The sequence below is a fragment of the Carassius carassius genome, chromosome 1 (assembly GCF_963082965.1).
Source record: "Carassius carassius chromosome 1, fCarCar2.1, whole genome shotgun sequence".
In the NCBI taxonomy this organism is placed as follows: domain Eukaryota; kingdom Metazoa; phylum Chordata; class Actinopteri; order Cypriniformes; family Cyprinidae; genus Carassius; species Carassius carassius.
Window position 1 is genome coordinate 1,760,710 of NC_081755.1, and position 19,300 is coordinate 1,780,009.

A 19,300-nucleotide genomic window follows, 5' to 3' on the forward strand; every position below is an offset into this window, starting at 1 on the left:
TTGTTCATATATTTACACACATTCCTACATACAAGTTAGTAAATCACACACTTTGCTTGAAACTGTGCTTACTCATTGTGCACACATCTGTGTGTACACACTATTGACAAAAAAGGGGACCAGGAATGTCCTCTAGCTCCCTCTCGACCAATCAGCATTGAGAGTCTGGAGCGGAGGGTGTGTCTAAGAAACATGAGTAGAATATCAGGAAGCTACAACATGAACACAACTCAGATTGAAGTTAGACTGGAGTGAACTAAAGCAAACAGGTAAGAGCCGTTCCTTCATTCTGATCATTCTAGCACTTGTGCTGCTCTTATAACTGCAAACAATACAATGTTCAGTGTTTTACAGTCAGCATCAGCACAAAAGCAGATTCTTCCTGTTTGTTTTTGCTCCTGCAGTTGATCATGTGTGACTGTGTTTCTTTGAGATTTCATGTTGGTGAATTAACTTTAAGACTCCGTGAGTGTGTGTGTGTGAGTGAACTCTATAATCTGACTTGTCTTGATAGATGTTCTGTTCATGTTTTTTTTAGAGCTTGAAAGGTCTTTGTTCATGTCACATGATTAACTTGTATTTCACTTCTCTAGTAGAAACCAGTATCAGCTAAAGCCAGTCTGGTTATAGATTGTATCTGGGCACAAACAAATCTGACAGCATTTATTACAAATCTGTGTGTTTCATTCAGCCTGCTTGTGTAATCTGTTGGGAATATGTGTTAATGCAATACTAAAAACACAATATTTTACATAAAGTTCCCGAACAGAAAGAGGAAATGCTCATGTGGGGAGCTACTGTACTGTGTAATGCAGGATTATTGGAGTATTTTTCAATGCAGTTGATTAAAGGAAGTGAAGTGTGTTTGGGTGTCCAGGGGCCATGGACAAACCAGTGTGCTTGATTGACACGGCGTCCGATGGGAAGCTGTGTGTCCAGCGCTCAGCGTTGCAGGTTCTGGAGCAGATCCAGCAGCCCGTGGTGGTGGTGGCCGTGGTGGGTCTCTACCGAACTGGGAAGTCCTACCTGATGAATCGACTGGCAGGGAAGCAAACAGGTCAGCAGCACTGATGTCATCCAAACGCTCGTGTCCTTCACATGAGTGCATGCAAGTCATTGTGGGGTTTCTGGTGTGTGGTTATCAGGGTTTGCACTGGGCAGCACAATCGAGTCCAAGACGAAGGGCATCTGGATGTGGTGCGTGCCTCACCCCAATAAAGCAGGAACCACTCTGGTGCTGCTGGACACCGAGGGACTCGGAGATGTGGACAAGGTGAAGTAACAAATTTACCAAATTACGAGTGCCCAAGGGTCCAATAACACTTTCACTTCTGCAGCAAAGATTACCTTAAAGGGATAGTTCACCCAAAAATCTAAATTATGTCATTAGTGACTCACCCTCATGTCGTTCCAAACCCGTGAGACCTCCGTTTATCTTCTGAACACAGTTTAAGATATTTTAGATTTAGTCCGAGAGCTCTCAGTCCCTCCATTGAAGCTGTGTGTACGGTATACTGTCCATGTCCAGAAAGGTAAGAAAAACATCATTAAAGTAGTCCATGTGACATCAGAGGGTCAGTTAGAATATTTTGAAGCATCGAAAATACATTTTTTATAAATACGACTTTATTCAGCATTGTCTTCTCTTCCGTGTCTGTTGTGAGAGAGAGTTCAAAACAAAGCAGTTTGTCATATCTGGTTCACGAACGAATCATTCGATGTAACCGGATCTTCTTGAACCAGTTCACCAAATTGAACTGAATCTTTTTAAATGGTTCGCTTCTCCAATTCGCATAAATTCACAAATGACTTAAGCTGTTAACTTGTTTAATGTGGCTGACACTCCCTCTGAGTTAAAACAAACCAATATCCCGGAGTAATTCATTTACTCAAACAGTACACTGACTGAACTGCTGTGAAGAGAGAACTGAAGATGAACACAGAGCCAGATAACGAACAAAAGACTGACTCGTTCGTTAATTATTGTATCGTGAGATTTTGATATCGTTACATCCAGAGGTGGGTAGTAACGAGTTACATTTACTTCGTTACATTTACTTGAGTAATTTTTTGGGGTAACGAATACTTTTCGGAGTATATTTAAAGATGGGTACTTTATACTCTTACTTGAGTAAATTTTTGGGGAAAAATCTGTACTTTTACTTCGTTACTGTGGGCGACGCTCCTCTCGTTACTTTATCTTAATGCAATAAATGTTATAATGCTTCAGTTTATTCCAAACGCGCCGTCTACTTTTCTCTGGGCAATGAGCGATGCACATTCGCGAATGATTCATTCTTTTGAGTCAATTCTGTTCAAAGGCTTGATCAAACCAATTGGCAAACGAGTGAATTGGTTCATGAATCAGTTTGAATGAGTCGTTCAGTTCCCTGCCGCACACGCTGAGCGTCTGAAGTGGTTCACTCGGAGTTGTAACGTTTAAGAACAGAAAGAGCGTTGAAAACGTGGCTGGAACTGCACTGAATTGAAATCTGCAAAGGCTATTATTTGCTAGCGATGGAGATCCTTATTAGATGAACACCGCGTGTGCCGTCTACTGTTTAACAGGTAATAACTTGGGCTACATTCGATTACAGTACACGATACCACTGTGACATTAGTTTGTTGTACGTGTGTGGCTTATAACAGAGGGGAGTCAAGTTGAATGCAGCTTCCAAAAGACAAAAAATAGCCGATTAAGATTTTATTAATTTTAATACAATCACACTGGTGCAAGTACGTTCAGCGAGTCATATTATCAGCTGCTAAATTCAGATCTGTGATTGCTTGCTGGCGCTTAGCCAGAGATAGATGCGTTTATACAGCGCTGCGCATTATAACCAATCACACATGATTCTGTTGAGCTTATTAAAGCATTGGCCAATCAGAGGCGTTCAGATGAGTCATCGCTAAAATGCCGGTGCTTCCTTCACTCGCTCACTGACTGAATACCTCTTTCTGGCAAATTCTCTCGCAGGAACAACAAAGTGCAGATGTGTGTACGAATCTTTAATTAAGATATTGATTTCACAGTGTTAACAGTTTCAGTGATTTTAATGGGAGTTTCTGAGAGTGATTGAAATGTAGACTGTCAGTGAAAATGATCTTTAATAATGTAAATGTTATTTGCTCTCTTTCTGAACAATGAAAGATTAGTAGCAATATTTATATCACATTAACTTTCAATGTTAAATTCACATTTAATATAAAGTCAGTAGTATTTAAAATATGTTATGGCATGACACCTATATCTGTTACTTTAGTAAACAGACAGGGTTTTATAATAAATTACATAAATTGGAGTAAAGGCTGATGAAATATATACATTTATACACGCACACATACATTACATACATTTTATCTATATATCTAAATAAAAATAGGCTCAGTACAGTATATATGACCCAAAGTAACTAGTAACTAACTACTTGAGTAGATTTTTTTTTATCCGATACTCTTTTACTCTTACTCAAGTAACTATTCAAGACTAGTACTTTTACTTTTACTTGAGTAAATATTTCTAGAAGTACTTTTACTTTTACTTGAGTACAGTTTTTGGGTACTCTACCCACCTCTGGTTACATCCCTATAGTATTACAGAAAGTCAATCTAAAATGGTAACTGTGCAATAACAGCTGTCAACCAACTCGATATTCAATTGAGTGTCTGAAGTTATTTATTATTTTTTCATTTTGGATCTGCATTCAGCATGTTGTTGGCTTTTGAGAATGGACAGATGCATTCAGTCTAGTGCTAGTTTGCTGTAAAGTCAATGTAAGTGCAAATTCAAGGCTATTTCCAGCTTATTATTCTTCACAAATGTGGTTCTGCATCTTAGGGGGACTCGAAACATGACACAAACATCTTCTGTCTGGCTGTGTTACTGAGCAGCACTCTGGTCTACAACAGTCGAGGGACGATCGACAACAGGGCTGTAGAGGAGCTCCAGTATCCTTCTGAACATTTATCTAGATTTTAATGAATTCATTTATTTGTTTATTTGCAAAAGAAAGAGATTGTTCAAATGTTTACCACCATTTTACACAGGAAAACCATGCAAATGTACTTTCTTTGTCAATGCTTTATACAAAATATATTTATATATTTACATGTACTACAATATAAAAAACATGACTGGGAGAAGTTAGATGGCACAGGCTGGCAGGTTGTTTACAAAATTGCTGATATTCAGAGAGCTAAATGACTCATTAACTTTTTCACCATCTTTGTTTGATAGGGCAATTGAGATCAGTAAAAACCTTCTAATTTGGCTTTATACTTTTAACCGAGCGATGTTGTAAAGATCTATATATACCTGTTGGCTCAGTTGTATCGTAGACTGATAGTTGCTTACTACAGTGTAGTGGCACTGGCATGAGATTAAGTAAGCTCTTTTTGGCCATGAGCCAAAGGGTCTTTGGTGATGGAGGGTATTTCTTGATGTTTCCTGATGATATATCCCAAGGTTAACATATAAAGTGTATAAACCATTGGTCCTAGTACTGAGCCTTGAGGTACTCCATTCTGTACTTGTGATCAATATGATAACTCTTCATTCACTGCTACGAATGGATGACATAAGATAAGTATGTTTTGCACCATGCCAATGCAATTCTACTAATGCCAACATAATTTTGTAGTCCATATTAAAAGAGTGTTGTGATCAATAGTATCATATGGTCATATGAGAGCAGTTTTAGTACTATTATATAGTCTAAATCCTGACTGGAAAACCTCATAGATAACATTTTTCTCAAAGAAGGAACACCGCTGTGAGTACACTACCTTTTCTAGTATATTTTACAGAATTGTTACATTCAAGATAAGTCTGTAATTAACTATTCTTTAGGGTAAAGTGGTTTTTTTAGAGACTTAATTGTAACGCTGTTCGCAAGCCGGGGAGACGTAGGTGGGAACAGGTGGACATTTAAATAAAAGTTTAATAACAAAACAAACACAAAACAGCGCGACAGTCTGTCGCAGACAAATGCCACGCTCAAACAAAACCCAAATTAAAACCCAGGCCTGGCTCTCTCTCGTCTTTCACTGCCATAACTCCTCTCTTTATCCTTCCGGAGCTCCTCTGTGGGACTCGAGACCGTTGAGTGGTGCAGGTGTCACTCATTTCCAATTACTCCACTGGCCTCGATCCGTTCTCACGACCCTCGGTCCCGTCCCACTCAGAGATGAGAGAGGGGAGAGAGGAAAAAACCTTGTTCCAGTCACCCTCCACCAGATGGGTAAACTCTTGGCAGTGGCACTGGATAGCCCTTGGTGGACAGCGATGGCTCCTTGGCCGTCCGGTGGGCAGCGACGGCTCCTCCGGATTCGGGCAGCTGGCAGGAGTCCCCCGTTCCCTGCTCCTCCCCATCATGGTGGATGGCTGCAGGCTCTGGCCCCAGGCAAACGGCGACGACTTTTCCACTCCCTCACAGACGGCAGCCGTCCCTCCACATCCCAGGTGGCAGCGAGTTCATCCCTCCTCCCGACAACTCACTCCAGCCCACTGCCTCAAGCGTCCACGGTGGCAGACTGAGCCGCCATGCTTGATGGCACTCACCACAGCGGCAAGGGATCTTCGGCAGCACGTCCCTCCTTCCTCCCGGGTTTTGGCACCAATGTAACGCTGTTCGCAAGTCGGGAAGAAGGAGGTGGGAACCGGCAGACATTTAAATAAAACTTTAATGAGTAAAACAAACACAAAACAGCACGTCAGATCCTCGCGGACGACTGGCGTGAACAAACAAAACACAAATTAAAACCCATGTCTGGTCCTCTCTCATCCTTCACTGTAGTAACTCATCTTTTTCGAGACCGGTGAGTGCCGCAGGTGTCGCTCATTTACAATTACTCCACGGCCTCCCAACATTCTCATGACTCTCTGCCCGCCCCACTCGTCATATTAATAAAAGCCAGTATTAAGGTTTTTGGGACATATCCTAATGACATTGATTAATTAATATTCAGAAGAGGATCTTTGTAGGGCTGTCAAAAAAAATAGAATTTCGAATATTCGTCGAAGTAAAAAAAAATCCACATTCGAATGCAAAAATGTTGTATTAGAATTTTAGGTGTCCATTAAGGAGGTATACTTCACATTCCGCATTTTGTTCCGTCTCACACACAGCCTTGTCTGCACAGCTTTCAAAAGAAGGACAAGCTCGACAAGTAGTACCACTTCTGTCTCATCATTCATCATGTACTCTGTGTGTTTGGCTTTCACCCCTTTGTATTAAACTATGCATGTACACATGATGCTGTTTTGTTTATAGTTCTTTAAGCTACTTAATTATAATTGGTTTATAACCATTATTTGAAATATTATGCACTTTTGTCACAGTAATTTTTTCTTATGCTTTGAATAAACATGCATTGGTAATATCTTGCCCAATGTGCCCTCTTGTGGCCTCAGAAGAGAAGCCAAAAGGTTTTCTTCACCCTAACTGAAATTATGGATTTTAAATTCAAATATAATTTGAATTATGATCATATTTAATTGCAAATTCGATTTTAGTTTTTCAGCCATTTTGACAGTCCTAGATCTTTGAGTGGCATTGTTCCTATAGAGGATTATCTGATGCAGTAGTATCATTATCTGGAATAAATGCCTGTGGCAGTGTTTTTTTTTTCTAAAAGAGATGAAAAGTCAGCAAATTTAGTAGTTTTAGCAAAGTCCTTTTAGGCAAGTTGTGCCACTCTGCCGCCATCTTGGGATCGCCTCCGGGCAGCTATTTCAAACTAACAAGACTAGTTTCCTATCTAAATGAATGGGCATAGAGTCAGAACTGCACTTTCACTGGTCACTGGGACATAAAAACTGCATGTATAGAAACAGCAGTAAAATGTGATAAAAAAAACATTTTTTGATGACTTTGCCCCAAAATAAGGTTTAAAACGCCTTTTTCCCCATAGGTTATACTTTTACTACGCATGCGCAAGGGTTCCTCTACTGTACGCATACGTCAGTGTAACCAGACGATAGGCTTAAATGTTTCCCGGCTTGACTGTTAAAAGCAGATAATTGGCTTTCCAGTGGGAGGGGCGGGACATGTGCACACAACCGCCATCTTTGCCGTTACGGGTTTTCCTTATATAGTTGTATTGAGGATTGAGGAAATGGCATGTCTCTTATAAATTGTCTCTGATTTTCAGTAGGAGGAAGTACTTTCCCTCCATGCAATATGAAATGCTTCTAGTTGTGTTTACCTGTTTTCACCATTTTCCAGGCAGCTCTCTTTAGTGTGTGCTTGTTATACCAATGTTTCAACTATTTCCTTAATCATTTTTTAACCGTAATGAAGCAACGGTGTGTAAAGTGCTAGGAAAGAGAGAGTTCATAGTTTCATGCTAAGGAGACAAATCAGGAATAGTCTTTTACCATAGAAGTGATAGTTCTAACATATTTGTAACAAGGAGCTTTTTAGCTATATGTATAATCCACAATAATAGATAATGATCTGAGATATCAATGCTCTGCTACAGAATTTCAATGCCATTAATATCAATTCCATGTGACTTATAAATCTAGAGTATGATTATGACAGGACCTCACACGTGTTGTCGATAGAGTTTAGAATGTCTATAAATGCTGATCCCAATGCATATTTTTATTATCTACGTGGATATTATATTACACTGGATCAAATTATATGAAGCACCATCATTTCAAATAAATTGAACTTGAAATCAGACATTTGACAAATATGGAAAATATTGCCATACATTTTAGCAACACCTTCACCTTTACTATTTGGACGCAGCTCATATTTCTAACAGTAATCTTGAGGGGTATGTAATCATATGATTTACAAAAAGCACTTTCATAGAAAGGAATCTAGTATTAATTAAGCCAAGGTTTTTCATTAGTCATCAGTCTTATTTGTTTTTTTCTTAAACTGGTTTGGCCATTTTTTGTATTTACTAGTTCAGGAAACAGACACAGTCTCTATAGTATGATATCTAGGTGAAGGATTCTCTATCTATATTTACATTTCCAGAGAGCTTTCCTAGAACCAGAGGACCACAGTGTCCTCATACTTGCCTGCATTTAAACAGATATTGCTGATCCATCATACAGGCAACTAAGGATATGTCATTAATATTTTTCAAAAGTGACAAACCATTGGCGTTATATGTAATTTGTGTATTTGGAATACAAAACAGGAGAAAAGACACAACCTTGTGTGACCTCAGTATTAACAATGACACTACTAGATTTAAAACCATTAACTGAGTGTGGACATTGTTCCTGAACTGACACCTGAGCTCTCTCCATTATCGTGTTGAGCCTATGCCACACTGCTCTTGCATTTCTCTGGTGAACCTCTCCTCCATCTTATCTTTATAACAGTGCTTGACAAGCTTGGTTTTACCATTACATTATTGCATTACATTTCTATTGTAGTGCAAAAATAATAAAACAATATAAATATGCAAATACACAACAGAATTACATAAACAATTAAATGTATAAACAATTACTTAAATTACATTCATTGTAGGATTTTAATGTGTAGTCTTGTTCAAAATTACGTAATACTTTTGTAATATATAATTATGTAAAATTGGCACCAGAAGTCACAAAGAACAGAATGAAATGTTATAATTAATAACTGACTCAACTGCATTAAATACAATTGAAAACATAATCTTACTGATAATTAATAGGACAGAATCAACCAATGAATTCCATAAGGCATTTACATTCATAGATTAATGTGTACATCTGAAATTTGTTCATTCATCAATCGTTTTAGATGCTGTTAAATCAATATTATACATTTTGTTGTCTATGTAAATGTACTTGGTAGAACCACACTTAATGTAAAATACATACAAATACTAAAGGAATCATGTTGGACAGTCACTTTGTGTTCATACCTAAACAAACTGTCAGATATGTTTCTGAACTAACAGAGTGCATCAAGGTCAAATCACCAGACGAGGATGTTGATGATTCAAATGAGTTTGTGAAGTTCTTCCCTAGTTTCATCTGGGCAGTGAGAGACTTCACCCTGGAGCGAAAGATTGATGGCAAAGACGCAACAGAAAATGATTATCTAGAGTTTGCTCTGAAGCTGAAACATGGTAATTTAAATATGGTACAAAAGATTATTTTAAAAGCCCTGAAACTGTATTTTTCATCCACAGCAGATTGTGTTCGCCCACTGTAGATCAGTGGTTCTCAATTCCAGTCCTTGCAACCTCCCTACTCTGCATATTTATCTCTTACACTTCAGATATTTGTTCTATTCGACTGTAACTGGTTTGCAAAGTGGACAACACAGGATATTTTGCCATGATTCCAGTTGGAAGGGATCATATATGTTCCATGTAAAGGGCATTAATGTGTGCGAGATGTGAATTTAAATTGTATTTATTTACACAGGTGTATATAATGTCACTTCTCTAGTAAGTTTTGTCGGTGTGTGAAAACGTTGCAGACTGCGGCGTAGCCACAATTTTAACTAATGGTGTTTTGACTGTGTGAGAAAATGTATGAGACGTGAGAGCATGCGAAATGTTTCAATTGTGTGAGTCTCACGCTTAATGCGTGCTAGTTGGCAGCCATGGGCATGCAAAATTTGCAGAGCAGTGGTATGTGAGGACTGGAATTAGGAACCACAGCTGTAGATCGGGGCGCCCAAAACTCCTGCAGGGCCACTGTCTTGAAGAGTTTAGCTCCAACCTGCCTCAACACACCTCTCTGGAAGTTTCTAGTATGCCTAGTAAGACCTTGATTAGCTGGTACAAATGTGTTTAATTGGGGCTGGAGCTAAACTCTGCAGGACACTGGCGCTCCAAGAGCAGGATTGGACACCTAGATAATAGTATATATTTATAATACACTGTGGATGGAAAGGGTTCAAAGTGGAGAAAAAAAAAGTTTGGTGACAATGTGGCAGAGAAGACTAGGTGAATCGGCTACACTCTGCTCAAAGGACAGACACTCTTTTTAAACTTTACACATTTCTAGAACTGAGAAAAGCTACAGCTTATTCATCTCTTCTAGGAACATCAAAAAAAGTGATGGAATACAACCTTCCCAGGGAGTGCATCCAAAAATTCTTCCCCTCCAGGACGTGCTTCACGTTCCCGTTTCCAACCGCCCCAGAGAACGTGTCTCGTCTGGAGAGATTGGATCCTGCTGACTTTTCCACTGAGTTCCTGGAAGTTACAGGACGTTTCTGCAAGTTTGTCTTTGACAAGAGTGAAGTGAAGAAACTGAAAGATGGATACACAGTCACTGGCAGAGGTGATTCAGAAAGACATGTGAAGAGCTTGCACACGTGCTTTCAGTGGAATATCTGTTGCTCAATCATTTTGTTTGACTTCTTTCCTTCTTTTTTAAAAGTTCTGGGTCATCTAGCAAACACATATGTAGACGCCATCGCTAGTGGAGCTGTTCCGTGTCTGGAGAACGCTGTGATTGCCATGGCACTGATTGAGAATCAAGCTGCGGTGAAAGAGGGACTCGAGGTGTACCAGAGTGGAATGGAGAAGCTGAAGAAGTCCTTCCCTCTGGAACTGAAGGAGGTCTCATCAGAACACCAACGTCTCAGCGGCATGGCCACACAAACCTTCATGACTCGATCTTTCAGGGACACTGATGGGAAGCACCTGAAATCTCTAGAGGTTAGATGGATATCGATAGTTGGATCTCTCTCTAAGGAGCTGATTTGAGCTTACTAATAGAGAGATCTTCTTTCAGAGTAGTGAATGAGATCTGGACATTCTCACTGATTCCATCTTCTCATATATGTCATTATGTGCTGACAGTGTTATTCCAAATAAACAAGTCAGACCAAATAGCAAGCCCCAAGTCCCAAAGAACAAATACACTGTTTGTTTGTTTTTTTAGGAAAAAGTTAATGAACTCTTCAATGGATACCTTTGCCAAAATGAGCAAGCTTCAAAGAAAAGATGCGAGGATCTCCTGTCATCCCTCTCAGCAACAATGAATGAAAAACTCAAACAGGGCATCTATGCTAAATCTGGTGGCTATGAGCTCTTCTGCAAGGATCTGGAGGACATTGTGAAGAAATACAACAGCCAGACCAATAAAGAAGTCAAGGTCTTGTCTATGTTGCACACCTTAATTTTAATTTTAAAACAATGAAAGTCTATGAGATGTTCTGATGTAGCTTGTGTGTGTCAACAGGCTGAAGCGGTCCTAGAGGTGTTTCTCAAGCAGAAGTCTGTAGATTCTAAAGCTATTCTGCAGGCCGACAAAAAACTGACTGAGAAGGAAAAAAAGATTAAAGGTAAGAGTTCCCCATTCTTAATCTCTGACCAAGTAACATGTGAAAGAAGGGATCAAAGGTTTAGGTAATTCTATAGGTGATAAGCTTTAAATGCAATAAACAGCGCTAACAAGTAGCAATAAATAAAAAGCCGTTCACAGAAGTGTCATGAAAAATTTTACTTTGCAGTTTACAGTATATATTTCTCACAGAAAAATAGGCCATTAATCTCAAGGTTTGAGTCTTTTGTCTACCTATAAAACATCTCTTTCCTTTTCTTTTTGTCAATAACCAGAGGAAACAGAGAAAGCCCTACTCCTGGAGCAGGAAATCAAAGCTAAAGAGGAGGAGCAGCGACAGTTACTAGAGAAAATGGAAGCAGAAAGACATAGTAATGAAGAGAGGATGAGACAGATGAAGGAGAAGATGGATGAAGAGATTAGGCTTCAGAGAGAGGAGGCCGAGCGTGCCATGGACAGCAAACTGAGGGAGCAGGCCGCACTGATGGAGAAGGGCTTTAAGGAGAAGGCTGATAGGATGAGCCAGGAGATGGAAGAGTTCAAGAGACAGAACGCAGAAGCTGAGAGTAATAGAGCTCGAGAGTTTGCAGAGCTGTTGGAGAACTCCAATAAGAGACATGAGGAGTCTATGGCTATGATGATGCAGCAGCACAGTGAACAGATGAATGCTTTACAGCAGCAGATGAGTGCGCGCAGTTCGGATGGATGTTGCATCTTGTGAAATGCATTAAGAGCCATGTAATTGTACAATGCAATTTACTTACTATAAATGATTTTGTACCTATACATATTACAGAATTGAAATTATTGTTTCCATATACAGTTAATTAAACTGAGTGCTATCATTATTCAGACAATCATAATTGACCCTTCTCAAAGACCTGCCCCCTTAGTTACCATTTTGTGTCTCTTTAATGTGTTGGGATGTATTATTCTAGTGTCTCAGATCAAGCAGTACATGAACTGACCATATCTTTATTTTCACTAGTTATAACACAAAATAAACATGAATGAACATCAGAAGGTATTTTGTATCTCATTTCAACCACAGAGAAACAATACACCATTTTTCAAGCTCAAGTCAACTGAAGTTAATTTACTATCCTTTCTGGTTTGTTTGACAGACAAAATTGCAGATTATACATTATGATTGGTCAGATCTTCTGTCGATTTAACTCCCGGGGTAGGGTGAATTAAGACAAATGAGTTAGTTATACAATTATATTCTTATTTTTATTGTTCTATTTTTCTCTGAATCTGACGTCTGTATACTCCATTGAACTATACAAATAAAAATAATGATGTCAAGGGAGACAATATACAACATAAGTTAGGCTCAAAATATAGAAAAGAGAAGACTAATGTGCATAGGCTGAATAACTATATGGACAACTGAGCAAGTTTTTAGGGGGGCACAATGCAAACTGTTTCTCTAAAACAAGCGACTCAAAACACCTCAAAATTACATAGCTATCCACCTTGTGATATGTTAAGTAATATGATAAATGTAGGTAATATTATAAAAATACAAGTTTCCATTATTCAGTAGTATAACAAGCCATTTTGAACTGCTACAAATACCTATAAAGTGGATCACATCCAAAGAACATTCAGGTTACAATGGTTGTGCTACTGTTGCATAAAAATTAAGGTGGGTATTGTAATAGATGTTTATTGCACACAAGGCCATGTAGCTTTGGAGAACAAAACATACTCTAAATATAATTTTTTGGAAAGGAACAAAATATTTGAAAAAATAAAATTTGTTAATAAAATATACGTTAAAATGGTTAACAGTTTGGATTTTCAGGATGTGAATAACCCATTATAACTGCAGTATTAAATGGGACCTATTATGCCACTTTTTACAATATGTAATAAAACTCTCAGGTGTCAATATTAAATGTGTCTGTTAAATTTCAGCTCTATATACCCCACAGATCATTTATTACATTGCCCTCCACTAATATTGGCACCCTTGGTAAATATGAGTAAAAGTGGCTGAGAAAATAAATCGGTGGGGTGGGGAGGACTTACATTATGAAATAAATGTTTTTCCCCAATGCATATTGTCCACAATTATTGGCACCCTTAGAAATTCTTGTGTATCTCTGAATCATATTCCCATTCATATTTACATTTTTTAGTACACCAGGTAGGAGCATGTCCAGCCATGACTTCCTGTTTTACTGGATTATAAATATGAGAAACACAAAGGCCAGATTCCCTTAAATCTTCCATCAGAAGGAGTAGAACCAAAGAATATAGTTCTGGTGTGTAGAACAAAATTGTTATAGAGAATAGAGCGAAAGCATTGAAAATCCCCATGTCCATCATCAGGGCAATAATTATCTAGTTCTAATCAACTAAAAGATGTAAAAAATCTGCCTGGAAGAGTACGTGTGTCTGTATTGTCCTAATGCACGCGGAGGAGAAGAGTTTGAGTTGCCATAGGCTCTCCAAGGATCACAGTTGGAGAATTGCAGAGATTTGGTGAGTCTTGGGGTCAGAAAGCCTAAAAAAAATCAATCAGCCCCTATATCACCACATGTTTTTCAGGAGGGTTTCAGGTAAAATTATCCTCGCTCATCCAGAAACAAACTTCAGCATATGCAGTTGTCAGACACAACTGGAATTTAAAATGCCACTGGCTTCTATGGTCAGATGAAATAAACAAAGAGCTTTTTGCCAGCAAACTCACCAAACGGGTTTAGTACAAAAAGGAATAAAAAGTTCCCCATGCCCACATTTAAATATAACTCTGGATCTTTAATTTTAATGTTGTGGGCCTGTTTTACTGCTGGAGGTCCTGGACATCATGTTTAGATACATGGCATCATGGATTCCAGAAGAGACCCCCGATCTCCCTTCATGGACTGCCTCTGTTAGAAATCATATAGTGGACCATGTTTTCAATCAGGGGAGTATTCCAAAACAAACATCAAGATTAACACAAAAATCAGCCATTGAACACAAAATGAAGCTTCTGTTATAGCTGTCCCAGTCCCCTGACCTGAACTCTATAGAAAAAAATTAAGTTAATGAGGAGAAGCACCAACATGGAGCTGTGAATCTGAAGATTCTTGAGAGATTCTGGATGAAGGAATGGTCTCTGGTGTTCTCTAAACTTTTCAGGCATTATAGGAGAAAACTCAGAGCTGTTATCTTGGGGAAAGGACACTGCAATAATTGGGTGACAATAATTGTGTCCAACATGTGTAACAAAATGGACTGAAGGCTGGGTGGGGTGACCAGAGTTGACGGGAGTGAGCACACACCTCGGTGATGGTGGGAACTGGAGGGATCGGAAGATTGTTGCCCAGGTGAAACACTGAAGCCACTAGGGGGAGATTGGAGATTGCTGGAGAGAAGGTAAGAACAAGAGATAAGTTTTAGAGGAGTCCATGTGGGTAACTTAGAGAGAGGAATGTTCCGCTGTGAAGTCACGAGATCCGGCAACTTAATGAATGAGGTGTGCCTTTATGTGCTGGGGAATTGATGAATCAATTGTGAACAGGTGCAGGTGTGAACTGATTGGATGGTGAACAGATGCTGGAAATAAATGCTTGAGTGAGGGAGTGCATTGTGGATGATGAGTCTGACCGACTTGTGACAGTACTCCCCCCCTCCCAGAAGGCTCGTCCCGAGCCGTAAAACTGGGGTGGGCGCCCTGGAGCTTGGTGCAGGATAGGAACACGGTGGAGCAGAGGAGGACCTCCAGGGCGGATTTGGAGACTGGGGCGACCATGGCGGTTCTGGCTCCGAGGCCAAGGCTCCAACCACCGTCTCGGCCTCCTATGGCTGGATCTCTACTGCCCCCCCTCCCTGGGCTCAATGTGGAATCAGGAGCCCTCCCTGGGCTTAACTGGGGCTCGGGAGCCTTCCCTGGGCTTGATGGGGAATCAGGAGCCCTCCCTGGGCTCGACGGGGAATCGGGGGCCCTCCCTGGGCTCGACGGGAGATTGGGGGCCTCTTCTGGGCACAACGGGAGATCGGAGGCCTCTTCTGGGCATAACTGGAGATCAGGAGCCTCTTCTGGGCACAATGGGAGATCGGGGGCCTCTTTTGGGTACGATGGGAGATCGGGGGTCTCTTCTGGGCACGACGGGAGATCGGGGGCCTCTTCTTGACTTAACTGGTGTTCGGGATCCCTCGCTGGGCTCAATGTGGAATCAGGATCCCTCCCTGGGCTTAACTGGGGTTCGGGAGCCCTCCTTGGGCTCGAAGGGGAATCAAGAGCCCTCCCTTGGCTCAAAAGGGAATCAGGAGCCCTCCCTGGGCTCGACGGGGAATCAGGGGCCCTCCCTGGGCTCCACAGGGAATCAGGGGCCCTCCCTGAGCACAACAGGAGATCGGGGGCCACTTCTGGGCACAACGGGAGATTGCGGGCCTCTTCTGGGCGCAACGGGAGATCGGGGGCCTCTTCTGGGCAGAACGGGAGATCGGGAGCCTCTTCTGGGCTAAACTTAGGAACAGGTGCCTCTCCTGGGCATAACTAGAGATCAGGAGCCTCATCTGGGAACAATAAGAGATTGGGAGGCCATCCTGGGTGTTACGTTCCTTGTATGTTTTGTATTTTTTTGTTTGCTCCCTGTTTTCTTTCCCTCTCTTTTTCTGTTCTAAATTCTTAGGTTTTGTTTACTGGCTGTTCGGTTCATCATTCAACAAATCAGGATGAACCTACCTGCATAAAAGGGGGCCAGGCTTCATGTGGTGTTGTCAGCCATCCTGCTTTTCAGCCAGCGGGCAACTGTCCATTTTTGCCAGCCACATTCATTTTTCTTTTTGATTGTTTGAGTTGTTTTGTTTAGTTATTTTCTGAATCGTTTAGTTAACTGACTTATTTGTTGGTTTGATCTTTCCTGATTTGTGGATATGTTACTAGAACTAGGTCATTGATCATTAGAACTTGGAAACATCTGTTGCTGAATGATTGGAGCTGTAATTTCTGTTTTGACATTATACCAGAGAATAGTTAACCTAAACCAAAGAGTCCTTTTAGCCTAGTTTTGGGGAAAGGAGGTAGGTAAGTTTTTTTGTATGTAATCTATAGTTCTATTTTGTTGGTTCTAGATAGGGAGTGACTGCAATCTCTGTACTTTTGTTATTAATTAGGGTACTTTATGTTGGGCATTGGATATGCTGAAGTTTTATTTCTACATTTTCTGTTTCATAGTTAGATTAGTTGGGTTGGGGTTAAGTTATCAGGGTTGTTTCTGCTTTTGATTATTGATTTGTTTTGGCGTCACTCCGTTTCCTCACCCCCCCCATAGTTTCTTAAATCATTTTCTTTAAGGACTGTTAATCTGTACCTCTCAAAATAAATAGACTTTGTCTTGAGCATTTTATGTTGTTGCATCCCCAGTGCCAGCAGTGTCTCACTTAAATGTTACGAAACATCCCCCCAAAAATATCAAGCACGTGGCACCGGGCTTAACTGGGGTTCTGAAACTAGACCCAACATTTATAGGTTTAGGACTAGGGAGGAGCTTTGGAAGTTTCGGGGAAGAGCAGAAGGAAAGGAGGGAGTGAGCCTCTTTGGAGTGGTATGTGGAGAGAGCTGGCTGATGCGGAGCTGGAGCACCCACATGCTTCCGGATGGGAGGATCAGGATTCTCCAAATCAACAAAGAACTTTGAATCATTTAACTCGAGATCATAATAAAATCTACTACGGGTCTGCGACAATCATCAGCAGTCAAAAAGAGAAACAGATCTTCCACATACTCCTCCAAAGACCTTTCCTCCTGCAGGATCTCACACATAATCCTCAGCCCAACTCATTCTGTGTTTGGTCAGATCTTCTGTAACAAAACGGACTGAAGGCAGAGGGTTAGTGGAAAGCAGGATTTTATTGGTACAGGTAAGATAGAAACAGTGGGAATGATGCAGGTAAGTGGATACTTGGGTGGATGGAAATGATGAGAGCTGGAAACCAGAATGTCTTCTTGCTGGATGGGGTGACCAGAGTTGACGGGAGTGAGCACACACCTCAGTGATGGTGGGAACTGGAGGGATCGGAAGATTGTAGCCCAGGTGAAACACTGAAGCTACAAGGAGATTGGAGATCGCTGGAGAGAAGGTAAGCACAAGAGATAAGTATTATTGGAATCAATGCAGGTAACTTAGACAGAGGAATGTTCCGCTGTGAAGTCACGAGAACCGACAACTTGGTGAATGAGGTGTGTGCCTTTATGTGCTGGGGAATTGATGATTCAATTGTGAACAGGTGCAGGTGATATCTGATTGGATGGTGAGCAGGTGCTGGAGATAAATGCTTGAGTGAGGGAGTGCATTGTGGTCTAGACGACTTGTGACACATGAACAAGGGAGAGCATTTATTTCACAATGAGATTTTTCCCCACTTTCAATTGTTTTACTTCAATGATAGGTTAGAATTTTGTATATTTTTTGAATGAAAGATCAAAAGGATAAACAATGGAGATTTATTTTCACAACCTTCTTGCTCATATTTACCAAGGGTGCCAATATTAATGGAGGGCACTATATATCATTTTAAATGTCTAATTTAAGTGCAATCAGAAAAACCCCTTCTGGGGAACTCGACGCTGCACCCCCTAGGGGGCACTATGGGGAACGCAGCTTAGATGACCAGTGTCTGAAGCATGTGTGAAACAACACCAATCTATTGGCTTACATGGCCCATGTAGTTATGGGAAGGGGTCCCGGAAGTATAAAAGGTCACCTGCTAACTATGTCACCCTCTTTGCCGTCTTCAGGATCTATCTGTTTGAAGTGCATGTGAGAGATCAAGGCAGGTCAGCGCTGTGGATCTTGAGGACACGCACAATCAGGTGCGCAAAAAGTGGCAATTGGTCAGGAACTTGAACATTCAGTTCTTGAGAGATGAGAGACAAGTGTTTGTGTCTCACGGTTTTGGGTCCTGCTGTTGCTGAGGCATGACGAAAACTCGGATTGCAGGATTGAGATGCTCTTATTGGGTTATCTGATCCCACAGAAAGCGCTCGAGTCAAGCAGCCATTTAGGGGATCTCTGCCTCCATGTTAGGATTCTAACACTCGAAGACATGTACTGTTTTCGCATTTGTCTTGGAGAAGAACATGCACATTAAGAGTTACATGCAAATTGTGTCATGATGTCTAGGTGTATAGACTCAACTCGTATCGTTTCAGCCCTGATCCTGCGAGATCGTGGATGGGGCTATATTCAGCTGGACCGTGCCTCTCTAATATGCATGTTATTGTGTGTGGAGAGCCTTGCCAGGCATGAAAAATGGCTTTTTTTCTGTGGAGAGTTTTCTCTCTCAGGGTTTTCAGCACCTAGAGTGGTTATAGGGGCCCTTTACTATAGCCTAGCTATCTGAGAATAGCTACATGTATGTTGCGAATCATATCAAAGGGGAAATATGAATAATCAATTGTAACTAGTTACGATAAATTTTAAATATTTTGATCCGCTGTATTTACTTGACCTCTCAGTGCCAACTGTCTGTCAGTTCTAAGAATGTTACTTTCCTGTTTAAGGAAAATAACTTTTCTACAATACAATACTACTCGGAGCATGTAGCTAAAATCTGCATGATTAGGGACTTCAGTTATGAGCAGACAATGAAAAACCTCAAGTGGATACAAGACTTTATTAACTACATAAACACTTAAACTAGACTAACATACACACACACACACACACACACACACTCACATATAGTTGGCATAGGAAAAAGGGTTAAAGCTTAAGCAGTAAAGAGATGAGAAGTAAAGTATTCAGCAGATCTTCAGACTGAAGGAAACATCAGTTTCTTAGTTGACATACACCTTTGTAAAAGGTGTATATGATACTTAAATGTATCAATTAATAGGACTAAGTTTGCATGAATTAATACTTGCATGCCTCGCTTGTTTGAAAAAGAGTCCTGATGTACTTTGGGGCTCCAGTTGGTTTCTGCTGAAGTGAGTTTATGAGACCCGTTCGAATCAGAGGATCTTGATGAATGAATAGTCAAGGCTGAAGCCTGGCACAAGCTTAGTAGGGTTTGAGGGCTCTTAGCTCAGCATCT

General features: G+C 40.6%; 1 protein-coding gene across 1 annotated transcript; it reads left to right on the plus strand.

Moving 5' to 3' along the window:
- The first annotated feature begins 843 nt into the window (after positions 1-843).
- LOC132136830 (guanylate-binding protein 4-like) lies at positions 844-12,120 on the plus strand. Its single transcript, XM_059547409.1, has 9 exons — positions 844-1,057; positions 1,146-1,273; positions 3,839-3,948; positions 8,897-9,087; positions 10,013-10,255; positions 10,355-10,635; positions 10,862-11,074; positions 11,162-11,264; positions 11,539-12,120. Exons 1-9 carry the CDS (start codon positions 883-885, stop codon positions 11,982-11,984), a joined length of 1,890 nt encoding a protein of 629 aa, XP_059403392.1. The 5' UTR covers positions 844-882; the 3' UTR covers positions 11,985-12,120.
- Positions 12,121-19,300: the final 7,180 nt, after the last annotated feature.

What these genes read in the sequence shown, in the direction of transcription:
- LOC132136830 (XM_059547409.1), top strand. Translation starts at nt 883, where the DNA reads ATGGACAAACCAGTGTGCTTGATTGACACGGCGTCCGATGGGAAGCTG. An exon ending in AGGGCTGTAGAGGAGCTCCA is followed by an intron (nt 3,949 to 8,896) that starts GTATCCTTCTGA and finishes ACAAACTGTCAG; the next exon opens with ATATGTTTCTGAACTAACAG. An exon ending in GAAGGAAAAAAAGATTAAAG is followed by an intron (nt 11,265 to 11,538) that starts GTAAGAGTTCCC and finishes GTCAATAACCAG; the next exon opens with AGGAAACAGAGAAAGCCCTA.